This window comes from Carcharodon carcharias, chromosome 21, assembly GCF_017639515.1.
Source record: "Carcharodon carcharias isolate sCarCar2 chromosome 21, sCarCar2.pri, whole genome shotgun sequence".
Taxonomy (NCBI): domain Eukaryota; kingdom Metazoa; phylum Chordata; class Chondrichthyes; order Lamniformes; family Lamnidae; genus Carcharodon; species Carcharodon carcharias.
Genome location: NC_054487.1, coordinates 20,767,107 through 20,788,592, shown reverse-complemented (window position 1 = coordinate 20,788,592; position 21,486 = coordinate 20,767,107). Strand labels below are relative to the sequence as shown.

The window sequence follows — 21,486 nt, the reverse complement described above, 5'->3', positions numbered from 1 at the left end:
GTAGCCAGCTCTCACTTCATAACCAAGTAATTGGCTTTAAGGTTCTTGTTTGTGATTGGAATATGTCATTTTCAAGCTTATTTAGGAATTCAATTGTATTATGATCACTATTTCCCAGTAGATCTTTTACTGTGACATTACTAATTGATCCTACCTCATTACACAAAGCTAGATCTAAAAGTTTTATCTCTGGTTGGTTCCACTACTATTGCCTCAGGAAACTGTCTCTTGAACACTCTATAAACTTAACTTCCAGACCTCCCTTGCCAATGTGATTGGTCCAATCTAGCTGAAGATTACAACTATTACATTGCCTTTGTTACAAGCTCTAATTTCTTGATTACGCTCTGTCCAACAGCCTAACTACTGTTAGGGGGCCTATAAATCCTCTGTCCAGTGTCTTCTGACCCTTGTTATCCCATCTGTACAACTCCCTCTTTCCCCAGTAGTGATGTCAGTGTCCCGTGAATCAAAACCCATTTCTCTGTTGCCAACCTGAGTTATCCATTCAACTCTAATTATATTTACCCTTTGCCAATTTGCTTGTGGCTCAGGAAGTAATCCAGCAATTACCTTTTGTGGTTCTGCTTTTTAATTTGGTTCCTAGCTGTTCATAATCCCTCAGCAGAATCTCTTAGTCCTATGTTCTGGTACTGATGTGGACCATGACAATTAAATGCTTCCCCTCCCACTCCCCAGACCCAAGGAGAAGCCCTTAACCCTGGCATTGGGCAGGCAACACAGCCTCTGGGACTCAAGCTCTTGGCTTTGGAACAGTATCTGTCCCCCTAACTATATTGTCCCCTACTACAACTACGTTCCTTTTTACTCCCCCCTACTTGAATGGCTTCCCACACCACTGTACTGTGGTCAGCTTGCTCATCTTCCTGCAGTCCCTGCTTTCATCCACACAAGCTGAAAGAACCTTGAACCTGTTGGTGTATGTGGATGTCAAGGCACCTCTGCTCATCTATGACTTTTCAAAGTTGCGCCATTTAGAAAATACTGCTTATTTAATCCTCCTAAAGTGCATCACCTCACTCTTATGTTGAGCTCCATCTACCATGTTTTACCCATGTCACCACCCTGTCCGATGTCCTGAAACCTATATCAAACCTCATCACTATCGACTACTTTGCCAAATTTCCTATCACCTGCCAATTGTATAATATTGTTCACTACACCTGAATCTAGACCATTTACAAAAATAATGAACCCAAAACTGACCCTTGGGTTGATTCCTGCAAAACGCCTCCCAGTCTGAACAACAATCGCCCTCTGCTTTCTATTACAGAGCCTATTCTATAGACATAACACCACTTTCCCATTCATTAGCTGGGCTTCCATTCTTAAGCCTCCTGTGTGCTGCCTTGTTGAATATCTTGAGAGTCCTTGTATACAACATCTACAGTATGTTCTGTCACCTCATCAAATAATTCAGCAACTAGTTAGACACAGTTTGCCTTTAACAGATCCATAACAGCTGGTCTAGATTAGCCTAAAGTTTTCGTTGCTGATTTTTAAGAACTTTCCCATCACTGTTTGGTTGATTGGCCAATTGTTTCTGGGTTTCTCTTTTCCCTTCCTTGAATAATGGTTATGACATCAGTAACTCTCTCCTTCATCCAATGAGGATTGAAAGGTTGTGACCAATCTCTCCGTTATTTCTACCTTTTTTGCTGCTTTCAGTAGTCCAGAATGCCTTCCATCTGGACCAGGCGACTTAGCAACTTTCAGTAATGCTAATCTTTTAATTACATCTTCTGTCTTACCATTGAGTCGATAACTTCTCTCTTTTAGTGTAACCTTCACATCATATGCTTCCATTGTGAAGACAGATGCATGTTGACCCTGTCCTCTGTCTCTACGTGACAAGATCCCTTTGGGTCTTTAATTGGCTCAACTTCTTACGGAGTTAACTGCTTACATTTTATATACAAAATGTTCTGGGGTTCAAGTTAATGTTACCTGCAAATCTTTCCTCGTAACCTCTCTCCCTCCTATACTTTCAATTGCCTCCTTTACTATCTGTAATCATCCTGGCTATTAACTGAATCTTGCTCTTGATACTTGTCATAATCCATTTTCCACATTTCCTTTCTAATCCAGGGCACATTAGCTTAGGATGCTCTGCCTTTTCTCCTTTCCAATGAATATCTGGTTTGCACCTGAATACTCTCCTCAAATGGCTACTGTTACTGCTTTACCCTGAAAACACCTCTTACAATCTATCTGTGCACAGTCCCTTCTTAAATCACTGAAATTAGCTCTTCCCCTGTTCTTTTGTTTTATTCTTTTCATGGGATGTGGGTATTGCTGGCAAAGCCAGCGTTTGTTGCCCACCCCTAACTGCCCTTGAACTGAGTGGCTTGCTAGACCATTTCAGTGGGCAGTTTGAGTCAATCACATTGCTGTGGGTCTGGAGTCACATGTAGGCCAGACCAGGTAAGGGTGGTAGATCTCCTTCCCTAAAGGGCATTAGTTAAGCATTTTTAATTTTGCTATTTTCAGTTCCTTTTCCATGATTACCGTACTCTAAAAGGAATTGTTATTATCGGCTGGGTGATCCCTAACGTCCTTTTGGCCTACTCACTTCCCAGAACCAAATGTAATGCTGCTTGCTTCTTTGTTGGTCTCAAGACATATTAATTGAGAAATTTCTCTCTCTCACTACACTATATTGTGGTAATTAAAGTCTCCTAATGTTACTACTCATATTTGTTGCATGGAAATATGCTCATTTATCTCCACACTGTTTGAGCTGTATATCTTAAAGGGGGGAAAAATGCACCCAGGAATGTAAGAGTCCCCTTTGTTCCATAATTCAATGCCAGAGAGATCAGGCTGTGAAGACAGAGACTAGGATGCTTAGGTGGATGCTTATTACTTGTCATGAAGCTTATTTGTGCACTGTAACACAATCCCCCCTCAGTGCTGGTTGTTTTCTAGATACACATTTGAGTATAATTAACTGACCAAACCCAATACCTGGTCACCTTATTATCTTAAACAAGTAAGTATTTAATATCCATCAACAGAACCTCCAAAGCCTTATAGATTAAACCCTAGAACCATTTGGTAACATCATTTAGCCCTTTGAGCCTATTCTACCATTCAGTAACATCATGACTGATCTCCAGAGGCAGATCCTTTGCTCTGTATCCAATCTCAGATTTACATTTGATCTAGTGCTTGCTGCTTGTGGAAGTGTTCCAAACTTCTGAAAAGTCAGATCTGAAATGTTAACTCTTGTTTCTGGGAAGGTGGCTGCTGAGTATTTCTAGCATGTTCTGTTTTTATTTCCGATTTCCAGCATCCACAGTATTTTGCTTCTGTACCAAATGTCTATCACCCTTTGTGTATGGAAATGTTTCCTCACTTTCCTCTTGAAATATCTGGCTCTGATTTCTCGAATATGCCCCCTAGACTTCCCAACCAATGGGACTTCAATCAAATCATCCCTTAACCTTCTAAATTCCGGGGAATATAATCCAGTTTGCCTAAACTCCCTCTATAATTTAACTGTTGTAGTCTAACTGTCCCAAGCTGTCAGTATAATGTGTAGTTTAGGGAGGCATGCTTGAGCACTTCAAGAATGTCTGTAGCCTAGGATTTGAAGTATTTGTCCTAATTTTACATTTTTAGGAAAGATCTTGACACCAGTGATGGAGATATGACTGAGGAATTGCTGCTGCATTCAAAGGTGAGGAGATTGAGCCTGGGGCACGCTCTTCAGCATTGCTTAATAGAATGATGGGGATACCTCATTCTCAATCTGTCCCTATTAAACCCAGCTAGAGGCTGCTGTTGTATTGGATCATGTAAACTAGAGCCTGCCTGGGTTTGGCTCCTAGTCTGCTCAACATGTTAAAACTAAAATAGTAAGGCTGAGAGTCTTTTGCACTCAAAAGGGTGATTGTGGTGTAGTGGTAACATCACTGGACTAGTAACCTCAGAGGCCCAGGTTCAAATCCCACCAAGGCAGATGGTGGAATTTAAATTCAGTTAATAAATCTGGAATATAAAGCTAGTCTCGGTAATGGTGACTGCTTCACTTGAAAGGAGTGTTTGGGCCCGTGGACGGTGAGGAGAGGGGAAGTAAAGGGGCAGGTGTTGCACCTTCTGTGGTTGCATGGGAAGGTGCTGTGGGAGGGGGTTGAGGTGTAGGGGGTGATGGAGGAGTGGACCAGAGTGTCCCGGAGGGAACGATCCCTGCGGAAAGCCACCGGGGGGCTGAAGGGAAGATGTTTTTAGTGGTGGCGTCATGCTGTAGTTGGCGCAAATGATGATCCTTTGAACACAGAGGCTGGTGGGGTGATAAGTGAGGACAAGGGGGCACCTATCATGGTTCTGAGGGTGAGGAAGGCGTGAGGGAGGATGTGCGGGAGATGGGCCGGACATGGTTGAGGGCCTGTCAACCACAGTGGGTGGAAAACCTCGGTGAAGGAGGACATGTCAGAGGAACTGTTTTGAAAAGTGGCATCATTAGAACAGATGCGATGGAGGCGAAGGAATCTGGGTGTGAGGAGCTGTTGTCAAGGTAGCTGTGGGAGTCGGTAGGCTTGTAATGGATATTGGTGGACAGTCTATCACCAGAAATTGAGACAGGAGGGTCAAGGAAGGGAAGGGAAGTGTCAGTGATGGACCGTGTGAAAATGGAGGGGTGGAGATTGGAAGCAAAATTAATAAGTTTTTCCAGCTTCCAGTGAGAGCATGAAGTAGCATCTAAGTAATCATCGATGTACCGGAGAAAGAGATGTGGGAGGGGGCCGGAGTAGGACTGGAACAAGGAATGTCCACATACCCCATAAAGAGACAGGCATAACTGGGGCCCATGTGGGTACCCATAGCAACACCTTTTATTTGGAGGAAGTGAGAGGAGTTGAAGGAGAAATTGTTCAGTGAGAGAACAAGTTCAGCCAGACGGAGGAGAGTAGTGGTGGATGGGGATTGTTTGGGCCTCTGTTCGAGGAAGAAGCGGAGAACCCTCAGACCTATCCTGGTGGGGGATGGGAGTGTGGGGGGGGTTGGACGTCCATGGTGAGGAGGAGGCACTTGGGGCCAGGGAACTGGAAATTGCTGATATGATGTAGGGTGTCAGAGGAATCGCAGATGTAGATGGGAGGATAGCAGGAAATGAATTCTGTGGGGCAGGAACAGGTTGACACGATCGGTCTTCTGGGACAGTCCTGTTTGTGGATTTTGGGTAGGAGGTAGAAGTGGTCAACTGTTTTATCGATCTATCTTTTTATCTCCACCTTCTAGCCCATCTTGATCTCTTCACCCCACCCCACCCTCCACTAGGGCCATCTGTCACTTGCTTGTCCTGCTTTCTACTCTTAATGTCACCATTAGCACATCCTTTAGATAATATCACCGTCAACACTCCTTTGTCCTTTTGTCTACGACATCTTTGGCAATCTCTTCTTTGCCTCCACCTATCACTGGCCCTCTATCCAGCTCCACCCGTCCCACCTCCCTCTTATATTTCATCTCTTTTCTATTTTTCCTTAGTTCTGTTGAAGGGTTGTACGGACTCGAAACGTTAACCATGTTCCCTCTCCGCACATGCTGTCAGACCTGCTGAGTTTTTCCAGCTACTTTTGTTTTTGTGCCTGCTTTCAGTATGTGGACTGCAGTGGTTCAAGAAGATTCCCCACCACCACCGTCTCGAGCAGCTAGGGATGAGCGATAAATGCTGGTCAGCATTGAGCACATCCCAACGATAACATTTAAAGATCTAGTGTCTCAGTAAATGGGTTTCACTCTTGTTTTTCCTCCTCCAGAGATTTAATCTCCGTGAGAGTGGCATGGGCTCCCGTTATGGCATGGAGTTTTATGAATTGGAGAAGATTGGCTGTGGGGAGTTTGGTGCAGTGTTTAAGTGTGTGAAGAGACTCGATGGCTGCCTGTACGCCATCAAACGGCTGAAAAGACCCCTCTCCGGCTCAGTCGATGAGTGAGTGTCAAGTGCTCCAGGGTGCTCTGTTCTTTGAGATGGAAGTAAATAATTAATTCGCCTAATTTTCCAATATTGCGCTGAACTGACTGCAGCTAATCCACCAACAGTAGGATTCTACCTCAGTGATGTGATATTTGAGACTTGAACACACAGCCCAGCAATGTTAGCCTGGATTATTGGAGGGTCCACTGAGATGCTAAACTGAGGCCCCATCTGCCCCTAGTTGGCTGGATGTTAAAGACTTTAAGAATAGAGGAGTTCTCCTGCAGCAGAATATTGCCCTTGGTGGGGATGCTCGGTGGGTGGGGTGCCCCCAATTGGGCCCAGCTGTCTCGGGATGAAGAGATGAAAAAAACATGTAATGAAACATGTCCCCTCGTGACTGTCACATGAGCAGGGACATACTAATTAAATTTTAAAACTTTTTATTTGCTTTAGGAAACCTCATCCCGCCTGTGGATTGAGATTTCCCAAAAAATGCAAAGGCCGCTTGGCCTTTCTGCCTGCCCACCAACTGTAAGGTTGGACGGGCAGCGCAAAAATTAAGGCCATTAAATAATCAATTAAATTAACAGGCGCTGCTGACTCGTGCACCCGCCTATTGAGCGTCATTTCACACTCAAGTAGGGCACCCACCCATCCACCGAGCAAAAATTTCTGCCCATGGTGTCCAATACTTGTTCTAAAACACTGGCCAATAAACAGTGGTCCTTTATCTCGGTGCTGTTTGTGGGACCTTGTCCACAAATAGGCTGCTGTGTCCACACTTCTAAAACAATCCATTGGTTTAAAAGTGCCTGAACGTAATGAGATTGTGAAGGGTGCTTTTAATGCAAATATTCTCTTCCTGGCTTTTCCCCCTCTACCACCAATATTTTGTCCTGATTTCAATTATATTGAGTCAATTATTTAAAAATAGAGGTATTGCTGCAGATTGAAGCAGGCCTTTTTAATCTGGGTGCAGACTGAAACTCACCATTGCTGGGAGGTCTGTTGTCACTGTGCTGCTGTGTTTAATCTGCAGGCAGACTGCACTCCGTGAGGTGTATGCACACGCGGTGCTGGGACATCACCCCCACGTGGTGCGGTACTATTCGGCTTGGGCAGAGGATGATCACATGCTGATACAGAACGAGTACTGTAACGGTAAGGACCACAGGCATCTGACAAACCTTGAAGTATAGCAGGAGTGATTGGTTCATAGGTTGTTGGAGGGCATGAAAACAGGCCATTCAGCCCCCCTTTTGTTCTGCCATTCAATTAAATCATGGCTAATGGGTATCTCCATCCCATTTACATTTCTTTGTTCCGTGACCCTTAATACCCGTGGTGAAACCTGTCTGGTTTGACATTTCTCAATTGATCCCCAACCTCGACAGCTTTTTCCTTTTTTGAGGGAGGGGTCTAGATTCCCACTCCCCTTTTGTGTAAAGCAGTGCTTCCTGATCTCCTGAATAACCTAGCCTAGCTCTAACTTCTGGACTTTCCCATCAGAATGGGAAATGGGTAAATAAAGAGAAAATGTCGACTCCTTGGGCCACCTTATACCCCTCAATTAGATAATTCCTTACAATTATACAGGGGAATACAAACCAGTCCATGCAAACTCTCATCATTTAACGCTTTTAGTCCTGGTATCATTCTGGGGACCCTGTGCTGCACCCAGTCCCAGATTAATAGGTTTCCTGAAATTCTGTCCCCAGAACTCTAACGCAGTCAAACCAGAGCTTTATAAATGAAAAGATCTTGCACTCCTTTGCACTCTAGCCATCTTGAGATAAAGGCCAACATTCTATCAGCCACTTAAGTTTTTTCCTTGCACCTGTCCTCTTATTTTTAAGTCATTGCTAATTGGACCTGTAACCTCACTCTCTGCTCCCTCGAAATTCTCTGCCGCAGGGAGGAACAGGGAAGAGGTCCTGCTAGGAGAATATCAAACTGGAGTTAAATTAAAAAGGACTGCCTCAAGGGTGATAATCCAAGGATTCTTGCCTAAGCCATATGGTATCTAATGTCTAGAGACAGATCAGCAAGGGGAACGTGTGGCTGTAGAATTGAGTTTCATTTCGAGGGAGAACTGGTACAAAGGGAAGCTGTACCTGGCGCAGGCTTCAGGTGAATCTGACTAGGCCCAGGTCCTGATAAGGATGAAATAGGGTGATGAAAACAATTTTAATAAATGGGATGGGGAGTCTGGTCAGTTAGAACCCAGAGTTAAACTAAATGTTTTAAAAAAAAAACAAAATAAGTTTACAGCAATAGTTCCGGTGAAAGATATGAATGCAGTTAAAGAAGTTACAGATAAAATGAGAAGCAAAAAGGGCACGTCAAACCCAAGTAAGAGTTTCTTATACTAGAGTACAAGAAATAACTATTGGAGATTCAAATACAGCTTGGAAAGGTTTGACATCTTGGCCATTTGAGATATGGCTGGAAGCTGGTAACAATTGGGAGTTAAATATTTGCGGTTACAATGGAGTTTAGGATAGGGAAACTGGAAGAGAAACACAATGCTGAAAAGAGAGACATGTTGGTTGTTCAAGCCTAGTACCTTTTTTGAATTACCTGAGAGTCCAAGGAACCTGTACTTCCCCAATGTCCCCCTATTGCTTTCTCCATGGCAATGTCTCAGCTGACCAATCAGCACTCTTTTTTGTATAAATTGTGATCCTTTAAAATTTGACATTCTTGCATTTGTCCTGATGAGTGTAAGACAAAAAGCTTTGGCAACATATCTCTTTTCAGCAATATTCAAGTTCTGTATGACCAAGGGCAATAATTGTCCTCTCAAGGGCAACTGAGGATGGGCAATATATGCTGGCCTAGCCAGTGACATCCATGAATCCCATGAATGGAAAGGAAAAAAGTTCCTAGGATTGTAGAATTTCTAAACTTTTCTTTAGCAGCATGAGACCAGGACTGATGATAGCAAACTGGTCAACAATTGTCAGGTGAAACTGCAAATGAATGGTGGGAGGCAGTCAAAAATTAGTTCTATATTTAGCCAAATGTATGTGTGAGGGGCAGGAGCTCTACTTGTCAACATGACTGATTTAATTGATAAGGTGGTGGGGGGTCAACGGTGGTGAGATAAACTATATGTGGGAAACAGCAGCAAGTTGAAGACAAAACAGCTGCAAAAACGAGAAGCTTGTGACGTCGAGTGGGAAACACAAAGGGTAATGAGGGAATTTAAAAATGGGTGACAGTCGTACTGGAAATGGCAGACTTATTGAATGATTAGAGGAAGAGAAAATCTGATGATCCAGGAAAATTAATAATGAATTAAAGACTGGAACTCCCAGTTAACATAACTCTGTATAATCATACTATAAAGCCTGGATCCCTAGGATCTGATGGTTTCTTCCCCAGGATGGAGGCAAGGTAGTTGTAAATGTTTTAGCAAACCTTCTCAAATACATGCAGTTCAGAAGTCATAGACCTCGTTGTCTACCTTCTATTAGGGGGGAAGCTTTTGGAATTGAAATTGAAGGACAAAATGAGTGAACAATTAGACATTTGAGCTAATTTGAAAGAGCTGACATGGATTTGTGAAGGATAGGTTATTTGTATATGGACTTCCAGAAGGCATATGATAAGGTTCCACATAAGAGACTGTTATTTAAAATTGAGCTGCATTGAAGGTACATTCTCCTGGTTAGACAGTGAGCATAATGGGTATGCATTCTAATGCTGTCTCAAAGATCATGAATTGAACATACAAACAAGAAGCAGGGGCAAGCCATTTGGCCCATCGAGTCTGCTCCGCCATTTAATAAGATCATGGTTGATCTGATAGCAACTTCAAATCTGCATCCCACCTATCACCCCATTGTTTACCAAGAATCTATCCACCTCTACCTTAAAAATATTCAAAGACACTGCTTCTACTGCCTCTTAGGGAAGAGAGTTCCAAAAACTTCTTGAGAATTGTTGCTTGACAATGTCCTTGTTTGAGAGTCCACTTATGATCAGAGCTTCCCTTTTGGCTAATTGATCTGTCACAATTGACCAATTGTCTGATGTTTGGATTGAAGCTGTCTTGCTTTATATGGGGGTATCTTCAGTTTGAATGCTTTCTCTGATCTGCATTGGGACAATTGGAATGTGGAGTGAGGACTTGCTGATCATTGCTGCTCTAGTTAATTTCATCCTGAGCCAATGGCTGCTCATTTCTGAATTGGGGTGAGCCGTTGGGTGTGAAATTTAATATCATGTGGCTGGTTGATTTCACTCCCTGGTCAGCCATTTCACTGCCTCGTTCAAAGGAGCAGTAAAATGGTTGTGCTGTACCTTGAGGATCTCTTTCGATTTCACCTTCCTCACTTCAAGGAAACTATGATTTCAGGAGGAAGTCTGGCAGATGCTCTGATGGAGAACTCGCAAGAAGGAATATTGCTGGCCGAGGGGGAGCTGAAGGAGATTCTACTGCAAGTTTCAATGGGACTGAAGTACATTCACAGCTCCAGCCTAGTTCATATGGATGTCAAGCCAAGTGAGTATTGGGGCTCTGTCTGGATTGGAGGACAAAGGGTTGAAACACCTAGGTGCTTGATGCCAATTTACTTAGTTTATTCATTGACCTCAGTCAAATATTTCTCAATTTGAGAGACTGCTCCAGCTATTTATAAAAGCTCATACACTTCCATTAATTCCACAGCTGCCACTATTGACTAATCTGTCTTAAACTGGGCTTACTATGAACTGATGTACAGTCAGAAGTGTTAATTGTGTGCTGGTCACTCAACCACATTGACCCATTGCAGTGTTGCCCCTTATTCTATCATTAGGACTGCAGATACCAGTACAGGGTGTTTCTATTTGCTGGTCTGTCCATACAGATTTACTTTAACCTTTGTTGAGCTCTGTTCAGAGACATTTTGAGCTGAAGTCCTGTTGGATGCTGGGTGAGAGGTGAGGCATACTTTGTGCTGTTCATCTGGATGCCTCCCACTTGGCATCATCATGACTGGCTTGTTGCTCTCTCCCATACGCCTAGTGAAGATCCAGTCAGTAATGGAGCTGCTGTTTGTTGCTGCTATCCCTTAGGTAACATCTTCATCTGCCAAAGAGTGATGCCTGACATGGTTGGATGTGTGGAAGAGGACAGTGACGCTGATGAGGAGGGAGTCTTGGCCACCAACGTACTGTACAAAATTGGTAAATGCCTTTTGGTGATGGCTTTGGCCAGTTGGAGCTATGTTTTTGGGCCTGCGGAAGCACAAAGTGGAGCTGCAATTGGTGTTGTTCACTAGACCTGGTTTAACTGATTACCTGTCCTTGGAACCAGACCAGTGGACAAGGGGATCTTAGGCTGGGGCCTCTAGGCAGCACATCCCTGGAAAAAAAGGGAATTTGTGACAGGAATCTTGCTGCTTTAGTTTGAGAAGACTTGACACAAGTGGAAATACTGCTGGCTTCCATCCTGGCTCTGTTTTTGTTTGTATCCTGCCTCCTCTCCCACTTTAATTGCACATCTTGGCTGGTCAATAGTTTAGCACACTAATATTCTGACTCTACATCTGGATTTAATTTTACTCGGCACTAAAGGTTAATATATTGTAGCTTTGGTATTTTAATGTAGCCAGTGACTGTGTGCTAACTGAAATGCCTCTGCCTTCAAGGTGACCTTGGTCACGTGACATCAATCTGCAACCCACAAGTGGAGGAAGGAGACAGCCGCTTCTTGGCAAATGAGGTCTTACAAGAGGTAAGTCCAATGGTAGAAATGTGGCAAAGGGCAGCCTCCCCTAAAATGCATGCTAGAATGAGCTGGTGTTGGATAATGTGAAGCCCCTTCTCTGAGAGGGAACCTTTTCTCCTTTCCTGTTGTTCCATTTATCTTGAATCCATTCTGGCTAAGCTCCTGCTCAGATTAACTTTAACCTTGTTGAGCTCTGCCTGAGAAATGGTTAATCTGACCAGTTGCTCTAGTAACCAAGGACTGAAGGCTTGAAGAGCGATCCTTTATCTGTGTGACTTGGCTCGTTACAGTGTTCTTCAAATAAAAAAAAAATTCTCCTTTTGCTTAGAGAAGACCTTACAGAATGGTTATGGAACAGGAGGAGGCCGTTTGGTCCATTGTGTGCATACTGGCTCTGAAGAGTAACTCGCCTAGCCCCAGCCTATCTTCCCCTATAGCCCTTCAAAATTTTTTCTCTTCAGATAATTATTCAATCCCCATTTCAAAATACCTTGCTGATATATCTCAAATCCACTAATTACATTACATTCAGACTGAGAGAAGCTGGATATACCATCTACACCATTCATTTACATTGGAGCTTCAACCATTATCCTCTTCAGCAGGAGCTCTGAGTGCTTTTGCTCATTCCCTGTTGGAACTGCCTGTGAGCGGTTGATTGTATAAACTGGTTTGCAATCCAATTATTTAGCCTCTACCTTGAAAAACTGTTCAATGACCTTAACTTGGATAAGATGTGTTATTTTGCGGGTCTTTTTGATGTGTTGAAAAGAGACCAATTTCCTGTAAAGTGATGAAATGCAGCAGGCTGTGTGGGTGGTCTGCTTCCATGTCTTCCTATACTCATTCTGCGAAGAATAACTCACCCCCTGACTCCCCAAAGCCTGTCCACCATCTACAAGGCACGAGTCAGGAGTGTGATGGAATACTCCCCACTTGCCTGGATGAGTGCAGCTCCCACAACACTCAAGAAGCTTGGCACCATCCAGGACAAAGCAGCCCGCTTGACTGGCACCACATCCACCAACATTCACTCCCTCCACCACCGACGCACAGTAGCAGCAGTGTGTACCATCTACAAGATGTACTGCAGCAACTCACCAAGGCTCCTTAGGCAGCACCTTCCAAACCCACAACTGCTGCCATCTAGAAGGACAAGGGCAGCAGGTACATGGGGACACCACCACCTGGAAGTTCCCCTCCAAGCCACTCACCATCCTGACTTGGAAATATATTGCCGTTCCTTCACTGTCGCTGGGTCAAAATCCTGGAACTCCCTCCCTAACAGCACTGTGGGTGTACCTACACCACATGGATTGCAGTGGTTCAAGACAGCAGCTCACCCCCACCTTCTGAAGGGCAACTAGGGATGGGTAATAAATGCTGGCATAGCCAGCGAAGCCCACATCCCGTGGATGAGTAATTTTGAATTTATCCCTAAAATCTTTAAATCCCTATCATATATTGCATGGTTTCCAAACTCTTTTGAACACTACTAGTCCATGCAGTGTACGTTTTAATAATCAGAACATTCAAGGCTGAGAGAAGCTTCTTTATTTCAATGTGTCTTGCATCCACATTGCTATGTGACTGTACACACATGGACCTTGAAGAGAACCTTGCATGAATAGATTTTGCACTGAAAACAATGGTGGAATACTGGTCAGTGATTTGCTTTTTTGTTAAATGCTGATTTATTTATTTTTTGATCCCTGTCCCAAGTTGTTGGGATTCCTGTGATTCACATCTTGGAATATCCTCCTTCACAATATAGTGATGGCCAAATCTGGATATCTGTTTACAGTGGGATCTAGGATGATTTTTAATTTATCTAATGTGGTTGGTTGAGGAAATTGTTTGAATTACAGAACTCTGCCAATAATTGAAGAGCGCACCCTTAAATGATGGTTCTTTAGAAACAAAATAACACCACAGATCAGCATTTCCAGAGGAGCATGTGTTGCAAATAAGCTGATATGTGTAATATTATACACCAATATCTTAATGTAAGTGTGAAGTTGATTGGACTTGCTTCCCTTAATCCTGGTATCCGAATCACCTGGAGAGAACCCAGGCTAACACTCCAATGCTGTACGGAGGAAGTGCTGCACTGTCGGAGTTGCTCACTTTAAGATGGTCATTTACGCTATGGATGTAAAATGCCCCATGGCACTATTTGAAGGAACTACACTGGATATCCTGGCCAATTTCAATCCTTCAACCAACACTCATATTTTCAAAGGGTGACTGAGTCATTGCCTCCTTGTTTGAGATTTTGCTGTGTGCAAATTGGCTGTGCTGTTTCCTAGAACAGTGAGTACACTTCAGAAGCTGTAAAGCACACTGGGATATCCTGAGGTAATGAAAGGCACTATGTAAATGCAATTCTTGCCCCTTTTTGATCCTCTATCTGAACAAAATCATTATTTGCAAGACTGTGCTCAATGCCATGCATTCTGATCCCTCAGGACTATTCAAACTTGCCCAAAGCCGATATCTTTGCACTGGGTCTCACTATGGCACTGGCTGCAGGAGCAGAGGAACTGCCCCAGAATGACATGACTTGGCATTACATCAGGAAGGGTAACCTTCCTGCAATTCCTCAGCAGCTGTCACATGACTTTACCAGCCTGTTGAAAGTAAGTAAATAATTCTTTTTGATTTTAAGGTGATAGGTTTAATGTGGACTGGGGGTTGATTGTCTGTGGTAAGTGAGGAGTGTTTGTGTTGGAGACTGGTGCATTTGAGTGAGCATGTCTAGATCCAAAGCTATGTCTCTGCTGCCATTTGTGATGTCAGCCTGTGGCTCAGTTGGTAGCGCGCTCCCCGCTCAATCACAAGGTTCTGAGTTCAACCCCTGCTCCAGGGCTTGAGCACAAAATTCAAGGCCGACACTCCAGTGCAATACTGAGGGTATGCTGCACTGTCGGAGGTTCTGTTTTTTTTACTGATAAGACGGTAAACCGAGGTCCATTTCTCTGCATGAGTGGATGTAAAAGATGAGCAGGGGAGTTATCCTGAGTGTCCTGGCAAATATGTATGCTTCGATCAAGATCACAAAAAACAGATTATATGATGGTTATGCCATTGAGTTTCCTGTGTGTGTATATTGGATGCTGTTCCCTACATTACAACAGCAGCTACAGTTATTGGCTGTAAAGCATTTTGACTTTAGGTGGTTGTAGAAGGCGCTATATAATTTTTTTTTTCCGCATCCTTGTAGATGTGGCTGCTGAGGGACCTCGGAGCAGGATGGCAGAGCTGGTCATTGTCAGTAAAATCACTGGCCACTTGCACAAGGGGATTGGGGAACAGATGCTGTTTGTGGAATCCTGGCATGGATTGTAATATTCTCCTGCCTGTGGGTCATACCAACATAACCCTGTCTGCATGCTTCCCATAGCCTCCAGCACCAACTTTACCTGCAGTGTTCCTGACTCCATGCCAAGCTGGTGCTTTCCCCATTGTGCATTAGTATCTCTATATGGTTTTCATTTATATTAACGTGACCAAGTTCCTCATCAAGGGAAGCTACCAAATTTTTAAATAATTTAATGTCACAGACAGTTGATGGTAGGAACCTCCCCTCCCATTAAGAATAGGTAACGAGAGTACAGTTACCATATTCATTAATCAGCTGATTATCCTTTATTGACAAATTGGATATCTGTGATTGTTCCTGTGAGATGGGCATGTGCACCACATGGTCTAAGACTCAAAGATCTAGCAGATATTTAGTCATGTACTGGCTGTTCAGGTTACCCCTCCCTAGATTGCCAATTTTATAGACCAAACATTACTTCAAGGATTGTGCAGCCTTGAACAGTGGCTGCAGATAATCTCTGGGGTCTTTTATTTGAATATATCCCTGACCAAGGATCTGGACTTTTGAATTGAATTTGCAGAGATCCAGGTCTGTCCAGCTGCAATCCCTGATCTACCTGGACAGTTTAAAATATGGAAATATTTCGGATGCTCATCCTCCTATCCATCTTCTAATGGGGGAGAGCCCACAGGACCACTGGCCTTTTAAGCCTTGGGATAAATAATGAGCAGAAGAGAGTAGGACAGCATCAGTGACAGTAAATGGGGGAATGCATCTGTGTAAAGTGGGCTTCCCATGTGAATAGCTCATTACTGACTAATGTACTGAAAATCATGGGAACTAACAATCTGAGGGTGAGGAACTTGGTCATTTTAGTATAGAAAAATAAATACTGGAGAAATTAATACGACCAAAACTGAAAACCTTAAGGTGTAGGCTTTCTGCTCTGGGGATTTAAGAGGCTGCTACAGAGATGGGGATGTATTGGTTTTGATTTTCCAGAATTCCCTAGATTCTACAGTTGTGCCTTTTGAATTGGAAGGTAGAAAGTATAACTCCCCAATCCTTAAAGGACTGAGTAAAAACCAAGGGCTATGTAAGCTCAAAGCAAAATACCTTCCCTGCCATCTCCAATAAGTGTTAATTATTGCTAATTAATTATAATTAAAGCCTGCACCACCCAATGGGTTTTGGCACTGCTAGTGATAAAACAATATAGTACTTACAATACTGATGAAACTAACAACACCAGTTATTGGTTTATCTGCTCCTACTGCTGCACCAGAGTAGAAATCAAATACTGGAGCTGAAAGAAGTAGAAGAGAAAAAGCACCTCCTATCCCTTCACCAAACTCTCCACTCAGCACCTCCTCCCTGCCCTTCACTGAACTCCCCACTCAGCACACTCTACTTCTTGCAGTAAACCTTACCTAAAGCACTTCTTTCTCCCTATGCACCAAATTCCCAGTTTGAACCAAATTCCCAAATATACTTCAACACAAAAACAGAATTACCTGGAAAAACTCAGCAGGTCTGGCAGCATCGGCGGAGAAGAAAAGAGTTGACGTTTCGAGTCCTCATGACCCTTCGACAGAACTTTTATCCCAAATATACTTGCTCAGTCTCTGTCTCACTCAGGCCAAAGTCTCCCCTCTGTGACAATGCACCTCTTTCTTACATATTCTAGCATTTTCAATACTATGCATGTCAAACTAACTAGCCTACATAGTCACAAAAAATGCTGCAAAAACTCAGGGCTGGCAGCATCTGTGGAGGGAGAGAAACAGTTAACATTTTGAGTCTGTATGACTTCTTTATAGGGACTCGACGTTAATTCTGTTTCCCTCTCCACAGATGCTGTTGGACCTGAATTTTTCCTTTTTTTTGTTTTTATTTCAGATTTGCTCTGCTTGTGTACAGGACATAACCTGGACAATTTTCCACATAGCCGGGTAGATGCCAGTGTTGTAGCTGTCCTTGGGGTGGGGTGTGGCAAGTTCTGGAGCACAAGTCTTCAGTACTATTTCCGGAATATTGTCAGGGCCTAATAGTCTACGCAGTATCCAGTACCTTCAGCCATTTCTTGATATCACTTGGAGTGATCGAATTGGCTGAAGACTGGCATCTGTGATGTTGGGGACCTTTGGAGGAGGCCGAGATCGATCATCCACTTGGCACTTCTGGATGAAGATTGTTGCAAATGCTTCAGCCTTATCTTTTGTACTGATGTGCTGAGATCTTCCATCATTGAGGATGAGGATATTTGTGGAGCCTCCTCCTCCAGTGTGTTGTTTAATTGTTCACCACCATTCACAACTAGATGTGGCAGGACTGCAGAACTTAGATCTGATCCATTGGTTGTGGGATCTCTTAGCTCTGTCTATCACTTGCTGCTTATGCTGTTTGCTATGCAAGTAGTCCTTGTGTTTTAGCTTCACCAGGTTGATACCCCATTTTTAGGTATGCCTGGTGCTGCTCCTGCACTCTTCATTGAACCAGGGTTGATCCCCTGGCTTAAAAATAAAAACAAAAAACTGTGGATGCTGGAAATCCAAAACAAAAACAGAAACAGAAATACCTGGAAAAACTCAGCAGGTCTGGCAGCATCGGCAGAGAAGAGCACAGTTGACGTTTCGAGTCCTCATGACCCTTCAACAGAACTGTTCTGTTGAAGGGTCATGAGGACTCGAAACGTCAACTGTGCTCTTCTCCGCCGATGCTGCTAGACCTGCTGAGTTTTTGCAGGTATTTCTGTTTCTGTTTTTTGATTCCCTGGTTTGATGGTAATGGTAAAGTGGGGGATATGCTGGGCCATGAGGTTACAGATTGTGTTTGATTACAATTCTGCTGCTGATGGCCCACAGCACCTCGTGGATGCCTGGTCTTGAGCTGTTAGATCTGTTCGAAATCTATCCCTTTTAGCACAGTGGTGGTGCCATCCAACATCAAATTAGAAGCAGAACCTCCAAAGGTCATAATCTTTGAATTATTACCTGAGCCAAGTGCAAATTGGCACAGGACAAATCAGATTATGGAGATGAATATGTGGCTCAAAGATTGGTGTGGGAGAAGTGGGTTCCAGTTTATTGGGCGCTGGGGAAAGTGGGATCTGTACTGTCGGGACGGTCTACATCTGAACCATGCTGGGACCAGTGTTCTAGCGAGCTGCATCACTAGGGAATTAGAGGGGGTTTTAAACAAAATAGTGGGGCAAGGGACCAAATTTGGTAAGATGTAGTAAATCAGTAGAGATGAGGCAAAAAGAGAAGTATTATTACGGGTAATGAAAAACAGACCAAGCCGGGAAGGTGTAGTGTACAAATCTAACAGTAAATCACACGAGATTATAAAAAGAATAAAAGGGTCAAACTGAAGGCTCTGTATCTGAATGCACGGAGCATTTGAGACAAAGCACATGAACTGAGAATGCACATAGATATAAATAATTACAATTTGATAACCATTATGGAGACATGGCTGCAGGAGGACATGGATTGGGTCCTGAATATTGAAGGGTACAGGATATTTAGGAAGGAAATGCAAAAATGGTGGAGGGGTAGCTCTGTTTGCTAATGATGGTATTAGCACAATAGAGGTGACCTAAGTTCAGGAAACCAGGATATGGAAACAGTTTGGGTAGAGATGAGAAATGGTAAAGGCAAGAAGTCACTTGTGGGGAGTGGTGTACAGGCCCCCTAACAGTAAGCATATGGTAGGATGGAGCATAAATGAAAAAATGGGAGCTTACCTCAGACAGGCATGGCAATAATCATGGGAGATTTTAATCTACATGTAGACTGGAAAAGGCAACTGGGCAAGGATAGGCTAGATGAGCTAAGAATACTTTTTGAATAGTTTCTTAGAACAGCATGTTCTGTAGCTATACCAGACTTGGTATTGTGCAACAAGATAGGATTAATTAATGATCTCATAGTGAAGGCGCTCCTAGGTAGCAGCGATCATAATAAGATTGAACTTTACATTCAGTTTGAGGGAGAGGAGTGGGTCCGAGACTTTGTTTTTAAACTTAAGGGAAATTGAGGGCATGAAAGCAGAGCTGGCCAAAGAGAATTGGCAAATTAGGTTAAGGGATAGGTCAATAGAGAGGCAGTGACAAACATTTAAGGGGATATTTCAGAGTACACAGAATAGATACATTCCAACGAGTAAGAAAGAGTCCAAGGGATGGACATCATTTGTGGTTAATGAGAAAGGTTAAAGATGATATCAAACTTAAAGTATATAATTGTGCAAAGATAGGTGGAAGGCCAGAAGATTAGACAGAATGTAAGGAACAGCAAAGGATGACTAAAAGATTAATGAGGGAAAAATTAGAGTATGAGAGAAAGCTAGCCAGAAATATAAAAACAGATAGTAAGAGCTCCTATAAATCTTTAAAAAAGAAACAAGTTAACAAAGTGAGTATTTGTCCTATAGAAAGTGAGTCTGAAGAATTGATAATGGAAGACAAAGAAATGGCAGATGAGTTGGACTGGCATTTTGCATCAGTCTTTGCTATAGAGGATACAAGTAACATCCCAGAGGCAGCTGCAAATCAGGAACTGGAAAGTAGGGAGGAACTCAGTGCCACTTCTCTAGTGATTGTAATTTTCCTGAGTTAATCGGAGCTGTGGGCTGACAAGTGCCTGGATCCTGATGGACTTCATCCTGGGGTCTTGAAAGTGGCTGGTGAGATAGTTGGTACATTGGTTTTAATTTTCCAAAACTCCATAGATTTGGGAAAGGTCCCATTAGATTGGAAGATAGCAAATGTAACACTATTATTCAAAAAGGGAAGGAGACAAAGCAGGAAACTACAGGCCAGTTAGCTTAATATGTCATAGGGAAAATGTTAGCTATTATTAAAGAGGTATAGGAGGACACTCAGAGTTAGCTCAAGGTCATCAGGCAGAGTCAACATGGTTTTGTCAAAGGGAAATCATGTTTAACCAACTTACGGGATTCCTTTGAGGAAATAACATGTGCTGTGGATAAAGGGGAACTGGTGGACGTACTGTACTTAGATTTCCAGAAAGCATTCGATAAAGCACCACATCAAAGGTTATTGCAGAAAATAAAAGCTCATGGTATAGGGGGGGAACATATATTGGCATGGATAGAAGCTGGCTGGCAGAAAACAATAGGCATAAATGGGTCTTTCTCAGGTTGGCAGGATGTGACAAGTGCCACAGGGATCAGTGCTGGGACCTCAACTGTTTACAAATTATATAAATGACTTGGATGAAGGGATCAATGGGATGGTTGCCAAGTTTTCTGCTGACACAAAGGTAGGTAGGAAAGTAAGTTGTGAAGAGGACATGAGGCTCCAAAAAGATCTAGGTTAAGTGAGTGGGCAAAGGTCTGGAGTATGATGTGGAAAAACATGAAATTGTCCATTTTAGGAAATGGACAAGAAGAATAAAAGAGAAGCATATCTTGATGGGAAATTGCAGAGCGCTGAGATGCAAAGGGATCTGGGTATCTTAGTGCATGAATTGCAAAAGGCTAGTATTCAGGTATTCAAGTAGTTAGGAAAACTAATAGAATGTTATTTATTGCTAGGGGAATTGAATACAAAAGTAGGGAGGTTACGCTTCAGTTATACAGAAACTAGTGAAACCACATCTGGAGTACTATGCACAGTATTGGTCTCATTTATTTAAGGAAGGATGTAAATGTGTTGGGAGCAGTTCAGAGAAGGTTTACCAGACTAATACCTGGAATGGAGAGGTTGGACAGGCTGGGCTTGTATCTGCTGCAGTTTAGAAGAATAAGAGGTGACTTGATTGAAACATATAAGATCCTGAGGGGACTTGACAGGGTAGATATAGAGAGGGTGCTTCCTCTTGTGGGAGAATCTAGAACTAGGGTCACTATTTAAAAATCGGGGGCCACCCATTTAACACAGATGAGGCTAAATTTTTTGAGGGTCATGAGTCTTTGAAACTCTCTTCCTGATAGGTGATGGAAGCAGGGCCTTTGAATATTTTTAAGGCAGAGATGGGTAGATTCTCAGTAAGCAAGGGGCTGATAGGTTATTGGGAGTAGGCAGGATGCAGATTTGAGGTTACTATCAGATCTTAATATCTTAGTCTCCTATCATATTTAAATGGCGGAGCAGACTCGACAGGTTGACTGGCTTACTCCTCGTTCGTATGTTGGTATATACTGGGGATATGTTAACAGGGCACTGAAGGAATTGCTGATTTGGTAGAGTCGACATGGATTTATGAAAGGGAAGCTTTTTCTTTGACAGTCTTAGTTTCTGAGAGTGGAATTAGCAAGGTGGACAAGGGTGGGCCAGCAGAGATAGTATACTTGGGCTTTCAGAAGTTTTTAACTAAAGTGCCCACAAAATATTTGCACAGGATTTGACATTATAGAACAAAGAAAAGTACAGCACAGGAACAGGCCCTTCGGCCCTCCAAGCCTGCGCCGATCATATTGCCCATCAACTAAAACATTTTGCACTTCCAGGGTCCGTATCCCTCTATT

General features: G+C 43.1%; 1 protein-coding gene across 1 annotated transcript in view; it reads left to right on the top strand.

The window, feature by feature from the left end:
* Positions 1-21,486, top strand: part of LOC121293265 (wee1-like protein kinase 2-A) — a 41,203-nt gene that overhangs the window by 16,728 nt on the left and 2,989 nt on the right. The window contains exons 3-9 of the mRNA XM_041216140.1: positions 3,646-3,703; positions 5,787-5,959; positions 6,987-7,108; positions 10,311-10,457; positions 11,012-11,122; positions 11,587-11,672; positions 14,135-14,305. Coding sequence (XP_041072074.1) covers positions 3,646-3,703; positions 5,787-5,959; positions 6,987-7,108; positions 10,311-10,457; positions 11,012-11,122; positions 11,587-11,672; positions 14,135-14,305 — 868 coding nt within the window. The remainder of the gene's footprint in view (positions 1-3,645; positions 3,704-5,786; positions 5,960-6,986; positions 7,109-10,310; positions 10,458-11,011; positions 11,123-11,586; positions 11,673-14,134; positions 14,306-21,486) is intronic.